The sequence below is a fragment of the Humulus lupulus genome, chromosome 1 (genome assembly GCF_963169125.1).
Source record: "Humulus lupulus chromosome 1, drHumLupu1.1, whole genome shotgun sequence".
In the NCBI taxonomy this organism is placed as follows: Eukaryota; Viridiplantae; Streptophyta; class Magnoliopsida; order Rosales; family Cannabaceae; genus Humulus; species Humulus lupulus.
Genome location: NC_084793.1, coordinates 79,750,635 through 79,760,555, shown reverse-complemented (window position 1 = coordinate 79,760,555; position 9,921 = coordinate 79,750,635). Strand labels below are relative to the sequence as shown.

General features: G+C 30.6%; 1 protein-coding gene across 3 annotated transcripts; it reads right to left on the bottom strand.

The window, feature by feature from the left end:
- Positions 1–2,392: 2,392 nt before the first annotated feature.
- On the bottom strand, positions 2,393–5,220 carry LOC133794987 (thiamine pyrophosphokinase 1). 3 transcript variants are annotated; one of them, XM_062232444.1, is made up of 6 exons: positions 4,919–5,208; positions 4,731–4,827; positions 4,004–4,076; positions 3,685–3,786; positions 3,264–3,513; positions 2,393–2,838 (listed from the first exon to the last, which is right to left on the bottom strand). In XM_062232444.1, exons 1-6 carry the CDS (start codon positions 5,055–5,057, stop codon positions 2,720–2,722), a joined length of 780 nt encoding a protein of 259 aa, XP_062088428.1. In that variant the 5' UTR covers positions 5,058–5,208; the 3' UTR covers positions 2,393–2,719. The 3 variants fall into 3 exon arrangements, with proteins under 3 accessions (XP_062088428.1, XP_062088436.1, XP_062088431.1); XM_062232452.1 differs by having other exon boundaries at positions 4,731–4,832; positions 4,919–5,058; XM_062232447.1 differs by having other exon boundaries at positions 2,754–2,893; positions 4,919–5,220.
- Between the last annotated feature and the right edge of the window lie 4,701 nt (positions 5,221–9,921).

Genomic DNA, 9,921 nt, shown 5'->3' with positions numbered 1-9,921 from the left:
CACTTTTTAACATGTAATTTTTTATTAAAAATTACTAAAATATAATATTAATTTAAATTCAAAACTAAAGTATCTTACCAATTAAAAATATCAATATATATACATATTAATTAATTTTATTAAAAATTTATTTAGCTTAAATATCTTAACCGCTTAATCATTGAAAAATATTAAAAAAAAATAATTAAAAAAAATGTACGTTACACAGTTTCTCATGTAGTTATTCCTTATTTACCATCTTAATGATAATAATAATCTAATAAAATGTACCTCACATGTGTTTAACATGTAGTTTTAACCTTTTGAATAAATATATGATCCAAAGGTTAATTTTAAAAAATAAAGAATCAAAACGAGGAATCGACCAAAATATAGTGTTCAAATAATCGATCTATCTATTCCTATTTTAACATTTTGACAAAATTTGAGGTCCACAAGTTAATTTTTAAAAATAAAGAATCAAAATGAGTAATCGACCAAAATATAGTGTTCAAATAATCGACCTATCAATTCCTATTTTAACATTTTGACAAAACTTAAGGTCCACAAGTTAATTTTTAAAAATAAAGGTTCCAATGGGTAATCGACTAAAATACATTGTTCAAAATAGTGTGAATCCTTACATAAAACAAAAACTACATAAATATATAATTTAATTTTTATAAGAAGTTTTAACCTTTTAATTAAATAAATACATGATCCAAATGTTCATTTTTAAAAATAAAAGGTCTAAACGGGTGATCGACAAAAATACAGTGTTCAAATAATCAATCTATCAATTATAATTTTTAATCTTTTGACAAAACACGAGATCTAAAAGTTAATTTTTAAAAATAAATGCTTCAAACAGGTAATATGCCAAAACAAGTCTTACACAAAACATAAATTTTCTTATACATAATTTATATTTTTTATAAAAAAAAAATCACGCAAAGCGTATAATAATAATAAATAAAAGCATATGTACAACAAGTTTTTTTAACTTTGTTTTCAGTACTTTAATTTGTCAGAATTTTTCAAAAACCTACAGGAGGTTCGCTATACAATGAACAGTGAATACCATCATGAAAAAACAATTATGGTCAATATATCTTCACGTCTCCATATAAAAAACATGTTATACAAGTAGAGTGAAAATGAATTACTACCCCACAATCTCCCAAAAAATATTTAAAAATATATATTTATTAATAATTACAAAAGACTGCACGAAGCACGGTTATGTTTTATAGTTTTAATATATTTTTACGCATGCAATACTTTTGATGTTATATAAATATATGTTGGAATTTGAATGGTTTCAAAGATGGTAATGCTATTTTAGAAGTAGCCAACTAAAAGAAAAATGGTCAAAGCAACATGGTTTATGAAAAAAAATAAAAATGACCTTATTCAAGTAAATTTTGTTAAAATTTAAAGTTTTTTAAAAAGCCCACCATGAGGCCCAACACACCCGAACCCAATCCAAACCTGCCTGAAAATCTGAAATCTGAATTCGACAAATTCAAATGTATTTCGGACAGGTTTCAGTAGATGTATTCATAAATCTAAACCTACAAAACCCGAATTCGAAAATCTGAAACCTACAAAACCCGGCCAATGTGCACCCCTAGCTAGCTCATTAAGACGAACCAAATTTGTACATAGGACTAAATAGCTCATTGAATAAAATTATTATATTGAATTGTATCCAATTGAGATTGAGATAATTTTAATATTATTTCATCCTATGTTTGGTGTGGTATTAGATTGGAAAAAATATTATAATAATTTAAAATATCAAATTATTAAAAAATGTGGGATCTACTAGAGTTGTAATGTTTAATTAAAATGTGACATATTGATATTGAAATTCATAAAAAGTATGATAAATTACCTCATATTTTTTGTTATGATAAATAGTCACACAAATTGACTACTTTGAGGGTCTGGATTATCTATCCTAGTTCCAATTTGCAACATATATGTGATAAGAATATAAATAATTTTTATCCCATTCTTATTCTAAAATCTAAATCAACGAATAATACTATCTTATATACTAATTCAAGATGGAATACCCTACCCATCAAAATATAGTATGCCCAGTTAAAGGAGTTTATATTTTGTTGCCAAAATTACCATCCAGTTAAATTATGAACTCATAAATCCGATTCTTCCCTCTGAGCTGAAGAGAAAACTTAACATGATATACATAATGAATTTCAACCGATCATCTTTTATAGAAATTGCAGGATTATTTAAATGCCATTTTTCTTTTTCATAAAACAATAAACAACCAATTAAGGTGTACATTGTAGATAAACCATGAAACTTGTAAGAGGAAGCTAACTTATGGATATTTCTTAAAGTTGTATAATGAGGTAATATGATAAATAGACACATCAAGATATTATGGGAAAGATGGAAAGTTGCTCTTATGTTTATATTCTCCTTTTGCCATCTCTTAACTTCTTGTTTTGTTCCAAAATGGTAATATTTCAATACCGTTTATAACAGTATAAGTACTAAAAAAACTTTATAAAAATTGAATAGAAATACTAAATAATATACAGTCAAATGAATAATAAATCCAATGAAAATACTAAATAATATACAGTCAAATGAATAATTAATCCAATGAAAAAGGGAGAAAGTTCCAAATTTGATCCGTATGAAAGTTGCCTTAGGCAGATGAGATTGAAGAAAGTGTTATGCACCTCAAATCAAGCAAGCAGCATTACTGCTTTTTAAGAGATATGGTCCACAAAAGATCTGAATCGGATTGAACAGTTATTTTCTCCTGTTTAACGAGGTTTGAAGTGCTCACCAAACCACCAAACCTCATTTCCGTCTCATCTGAAATGGTCAAAAAGAAGAGTCAGGCACCAGGCTACACCCCACCAGATTCTCACTAAAAAAATATTCAGGCAAAAACACGAGACGTTAAAATGTGATGATAACAAACCACAAAAGTTAGATGATTCCTAATAGCAATTACTTGGACTAAGATGTAGAACAAGTTTAATGGTTGATCACCAATGAATGGAAAACGAATGATGTGAATCATATTGCTTCTGCTTTTCAAGATTAATATGCAACAACAAAACCAGCAGAATCATACAATTTGCCTCATTTAATTTGGTCATATCTTAAAGCAAAACTCGCTGATGTGACATGCACCAACCAGTCATTATATTTTAGAAACCAGTGGTTTCTAAAATAGGGTGAACAATACATGTAAGCATCCATAGAGGATGGACACAAGCATTGAAAATACGTACTCAGATCCCACTCGAGCCCAGAAGTTGTAGTTCTTCCAGATGGCATCCCAATTGGAATGAGTCCACAATGTGGGCCTTCTACTGAAGACTGAATGTGTATCTCATGTTGGTGAGTTCTTGGAAGAAGGTGAATGAGGCAATCATCAGATAAAAGAACTATCCGAATGGCTGAAAACCTGCATAAAACATTAATATTCCCCATCTCATGATCAAACCGTCCACCAAGTGCTCCAGCAACCAGAATGCATAGCTAGCATGATAAAAAAGAAAGTGATTATGATGATATTATGATAAACTAGGCCAGATATTGAAATTGCAATTTGTCAATTACCAGTTCAAGAAGCTTAAAACTTGCACTGAAGCTAAAACTTACCCAATTGAAAACATAAGAAAGGAAATAACATTAAATTAAATAACTTACATTAGATTTCTCTTGGTCCAGTGTGAAGTCGCTTATATATGTGACACACTTATGTAGATCTGTAGTGTCTTGATCTTCAGATTTATTTAATATCTTGGTCCCCTGCATTCAGTAAGCAAACACAGACGGTCTTAGTAAGTGTCACACAGCACCCAACAGATGCCAACAGAGAAGCAACCTCCTGAAAACGAGTAATAAAATAAGAAAGCCAGGGGGCAGATTCAAAAGATTTAAAATTTAAATCCAAAGGGAGCTAATGGCCTTCCAAAGCATCATTGCAATGTCCCCAAAAATGAAATTAGAGAAAGAACTTGCTTACCATGTTCATGTAAAAATCTAGGACTTCAGCTCGGACTGAATCCATATCCCCTTTAATTACATCAGGCTTGTACCTGGTTCAGGTATAGGAAGTTAGTGCACAGTTCATTCTTTATCAAATCTATATCTTATGACAATAGATTAGGAGAAATATCCAACAATCACAAATGTAATCAAAGAATGGCACACTAATCTCTACACTGTTCTGAACAAGACCACTACCCCACAAGCTATGAAAAAGTGTCAATCTCAAAACGGTTATGTTAGACTAAACCGTGCAGCTTCAGCTTAAGCTTCTTCTCAATGATTGAATAAGTAAATGAACAGTAATTGTGCAAGCTTTAGACTCCAAACAATTAACAATCCACTTGAAATTTGACAACAACAAAAAAACAAAAACAAAACTCAATGGAATATGATTCTAAAAAAAAGGAAGCCGTATAAAGTGCCCCCTAATGAATATATTTATAAAGAGAGAGAGAGAGATCCCTCTTCCACTCATAAATAACCAAACTTGCACCACTGAAGAGGTACGAGAATAAGAACTTTTTCAATTAACCTCCAAGTAAATGAATCATAAGAACAAAAGAAGTCCATGATATTCGGGAAAAAAAGCGTGGTCACGAGGCAAAAAAAGAAAGCGAAGGAATTCATCAATTACATCAACAAAAACCAGATACAACAAAAATAAAAATGAAATATTTCATTTAAAGAAAAAAGGAGAAGACCTGTTTCGAACATCGGAAGGACATTGATGAGGGAAGAAGAGAGGGAATTCATCATAAAGGCGGTTAGCACCTCCATCTGCGCACAAACGAAGCTTTGCTGCTCTAAACAAACACGCACACAGCCACCGTAAACCCATTAATAAATGCAAGAAAAAGAGAAAGAAAAGGCAAGGGTGCAGGAAAAGTACCGTGCTCCCAGAGCAGGGGAGCGAATTTCGGGAGGCGCTGGTTAAGGATGATGAGTGCAAAGGCTTGAGGAGGGCGTGGGTCGGCTGGGATTGAGGGAAGGAGGAAGCTGGATGAGTGGAACATCGTCTCCATTACCATGGTTTGGTTTCAGTTTAAGAGGAGAAGACAAGGTCAAGACTCCAAGCTTCTGACTTTTCTCAAAAACAGAAGTGAAAACTTTATTATATTTTATAAAAATATATATACAAACAATAGCGTCGCCTTATTTCTATTGTTGATCGTCACAAGATCTGTTTTGTGAGTCCTCTTCAAAAAAAAAAAAAAAAAAAAAGATCTGTTTTGTGAGAGATTCTAGTCACTCGAATCTTCGATCTTATTTCTAAATAAATTCCGCATCACATTTTAAATGGAATTTATTCATTTAGCATTCTATATTTTTATAATCTCTTTTTTCAATAATGATAATATGTTACGATATATTTTGAAATTACAAGATTATAATAAATAAAATTTTGTATATGACTAAACTATCATCATTATTTATTTATAATTAAGTGATTAAATTTGAATTTTAAACTCATATAATTAAGAACAATTTAATTAAATTAATAAGATTTTATTAATTAAATTTAAATTTAAGATACTAAATATGTATAATTTTAAAATACAATATATCAAATATATATGATTTTAGAAAGTACTAAATAAGTATTATTATAAACAAAGTATACCAAAATACAATATACCAAATAAATATTTATTACTTTCCCAGTTTTAAAATTTCCTTCCACACTCGTGATAAAATTTTAAAATAGATAATTTTACTTTTTTTTTTCAATTATAATTTATTATTTAAAAATATTTTTAGCATTCTTTATTATAAATTAATAATCTTTTTAAGAATTAAAAACCTACTCGTAATTTTTAATTTTATTTTTTAATACAAAATAATAATAAAATATAAACAAAAATAATTAAAAAATAATTTTATTAGAATCAAAATCATTATTAATATTACAATATTTAATTTTTGTGGAAACTACATAATATGTGATTTTTTTTTCAAATATTTTTAAATTTGTGAGAGTTTTTAAAATTTCTTATTTTATGTCTTTTTTTTATTAAAAAAAATATGTTTCTGGTTTCGTTTTCCCATATTTTCGTAACAAATGGTGTAATAATTTTTTAAAATTTGGAGGTTAGTTTTGTCATTTGAGAGTTATTTTTTTAATATTTCTTAATTTTTTTATATTAAATTATTATTATATAATACTATTTTATTATTGTGAAAAGAAAACTCATTCAATTTTATTGTTTTTTAAAGGGAAATTTTAAGTTATTGTCCTATAATATAGTGAAATTTTTTAAAATGCCAACATAGTTACTATCCCAAATATATGACAGTTTCAATTTTTTCGACAAGAATACCCCTGACATTCAATCACTCACTCTCTCTCAGAGTCCGAACTCTCTCTCTCTAACATCTATCATTCTCTCACACTCTCACTCTCTCTCATTCTAATCTTGTAGATCTCGAAAACATACCAAAATTATAAATAAAAAATCATCTGAAACAGACATTTGAGTGAAAAGATATGAACCTCCAATTTTTTCGTCAAATTTCAGTACAAAGTATCGAAATTGCATCGAAAAAACATCGTTTTGGCCAAAAATCCAGTTTTCATGATTGCATCGCAAAATCATCGAAACACCATTGATTTTGCATAAAAAATCATTGTTTTGGCCAAAAAAACAAGTTTTTATGATTGCATCGAAAAAGTATCGAAACACCATCGATTTTTGCATCAAAACACCATCGATTTTGCATCGAAAAAAATATCGTTTTGGCTAAAAATCAAAATTTCATGATAGCATCGCAAAAGCATCGAAACACCATCGAAATCAAGTTTCATGATTATATCGCAAGAGCATCGAAACACCATCGATTTTGCATCGAAAAATCATCGTTTTGGCAAAAAAATAAAAAAATCAAGTTTTCATGATTGCATCACAAGAGCATCGAAACAAAAAAATTTTGATGTTTTTTCGATGCAAAATTTGATGGTGTTTCGATGCTTTTGCGATACAATCATGAAAACTTGATTTTTTGCCAAAAAGATGTTTTTTCGATGTAAAATTGATGGTGTTTCGATGCTTTTGTGATGAAACTTAATTTTTGGCCAAAATAATGTTTTTTCAATGCAAAATCGATGCAATTTCGATGCAAAATTGATGGTATTTCGATGCTTTTGCGATGCAATCCTGAAAACTTGATTTTTGGCTAAAACGATGCTTATTTGATGCAGAATCATTGGTGTTTCGATGCTCTTAAGATGCTCTTGCAATGCAATCATGAAACTTAATTTTTGGCCAAAACAATGCAATTTCGATGCAAAATCGTTGGTGTTTTGATGCTTTTGCGATGCAATCATGAAAATTAGATTTTTGGCCAAAACGATGCTTTTTTGATGCAAAATCGATGGTGTTTCGATGCTTTTGCGATGCAATCTTGAAAACTTGATTTTTAGCCAAAACAATTTTTTTTCGATGCTAAGCACTGAAATTTGACGAAAATTTTGGATGTTCATATCTTTTCACTCAAATGTCCGTTTCATATGATTGTTTTTCAAATTTTGGTATATTTTCGAGATCTACAAGATTAGAATAAGAGATAGAGTGAGAGTGTGAGAGAATGATAGACTTTAGAGAGAGAAAGTTCGAACTGAGAGAGAGAGGGAGTGTTTGAATGTCAGGAGTATTTTTATCCCAAATATGGTAGGGGCACATTAGTGAGAAGAATCTTTATGTTGGCATATTAAAAAATTTCACTATGTTATTATGCATAGAACATGAAATTTCCTTTTTTATATTATTTCAAATCATTTTTTTAACTTTTTCTTTTACCATTTTTTTCTCGAACATACCTTTTTTTTTTTAAATGGCTAAGTTTAGTAACTGGTTACCTTATAAGTTACCTTCACGTTTTTAAATCTGATTTTTTTTTTCTAGATCTAGATGTTCCTACCAGAGTAGTCTGTTACTATCTTAGGGGTAACTAGTTACCCATATTACTACAAATATAAGTAACTAGTTAGGTAGTTACTATGCAATTAAAATTAAGAAAAATGACACTATCAAATTTTGGTAATTGGTTCACGTAAATTGTTACCCATATTGCTACAAATATAGGTAACCAGGTACCGTGCAATCTGAACTTTACAAAAATAGCAACTAATGTGGTTGTACCACTATCAAATATTTTAGTATATAGTGACCCATATTACTACAAATAGCTAGGCAATGACAATGTTGGATTTGTAATGTCCTAGGATCAAATTCTCCATAAATATATGATATGTAGTTCCTTAGATATACATAAAGATAGAGGAGTTATTGTGTGCTGGTGGGTTTATTTTGTTTTGTTTTCTCGAACTCAAGGCCTCTATTGCCTATAACAAAACAAGGCAACTCATATTATCAAAAGCTTCACAAATCTTCTCACGGGCATCACCCCAATAAATCTTCATTATCATCACAACCTGCTCCATTCCAACTCAAAAGTCTCACATCACATATTAAAGATATTCAAAATATAATATTTAACAAAAATAATGATAAATCACCATGAGATTATAAAAATTTAAGGCTACAAGCACTGATTTTTTTTTATGTGGCAACTACAGGCATAATGTGAATGGAATTTCATAGACTCAAAAGCATAAAGATAACTAAATAAATGTTTTTTTTTAAGAATGGCAGGCCATGTAAGTTCAGCAAAGCACCAAACAAGCTAAGAAGTTCAAACAGTTTCCTGAATTTTGCAAAGAACAACCACTCAATGCTAAGGAAGTGACAAAAAAATTAATCTATAACACATATAAAAGAGTGAAGTGAACCAAATGTTTTTAGTCAAGTTATTTTGTTTTTTAATTATTATTCATTGGTAAAATTATTTTGACATTTTGCGACTAATATTAACATAAATATAATTAAATATAATGTGTATCCAAATATGTATATATAATTGGTAAAACTATATATTAAATGATAAATGTAAATTATCCTTAGTTACACGTTTATATTTGTTGTCCGTGTTTTGACCATCCGACACGTGGCAATTGGGAGTAATTAGCGACAGACCATAGAGTCCTCGGGATGTGAGTTCATTGATATATTTCAATTTCGGCCGAGTCGAGAGTGCCTCCAGGTGAGGTTATGTCCCGAGGCCTTCTCCCAGGCAAGGGCATCTCCCATTGAGATCATGTTCCGAGCCGACCTCCGAGATGTAAATAACCGCGTGAGGCCATGATCCGAGGTCTTTCCTCGGGAAGAGGATGTCTCCAAGTAATATCACACCCCGAGGGGCCCTTCTAACTTGGCCTTCCTCCAAGTTAGGATTCCGGTCCTCGAGTCCAAGAGTAATGCCTGGTATCGATCTACTGCGGGTGTGAGTCTCGAGAGGATCGTCTAACAACTTTTGGTGATCCTCGATTAGTGGTGTCGAGTTTGTACACTCGACAATCGACATTTCCCACAACGCCGTCTGACATGGGAAAACATGTGTCACACCCTGTTAGATGCAGATATGTTCCCCATAAAGGTGGTGTGTGGATTTCTGTACTGGGCCCCGTAGAATCCACGTGGGCCATAGTCTTTATTGTAACAAAGCCCTTTGTGTATTAATTTAACATTAATGCCCTAATATTATGGGAGATGATTAGCATTAATGACCCAGTCTCTATAACTAGGGCTGGGGTTTCTCCTTGAAGAGGGTTTGGTTTTTTAGAGAGAGAAAACTCTGTATTCAGTGCAATATATATACGTTGCCTGAGAATCACCATAAAAGCTTGCTATCACAAGCTTAAAACTTACAAAATAATATAGACTCGTGGACTAGGGTTATTTTATAACCTGAACCATGTAAAACCTGGTATCTTTTATTGTTTATCCTTTAATCTCTTAGATTAAGTTGGCAGCAAAAAAGGCAGTCAACGTTTTGGTG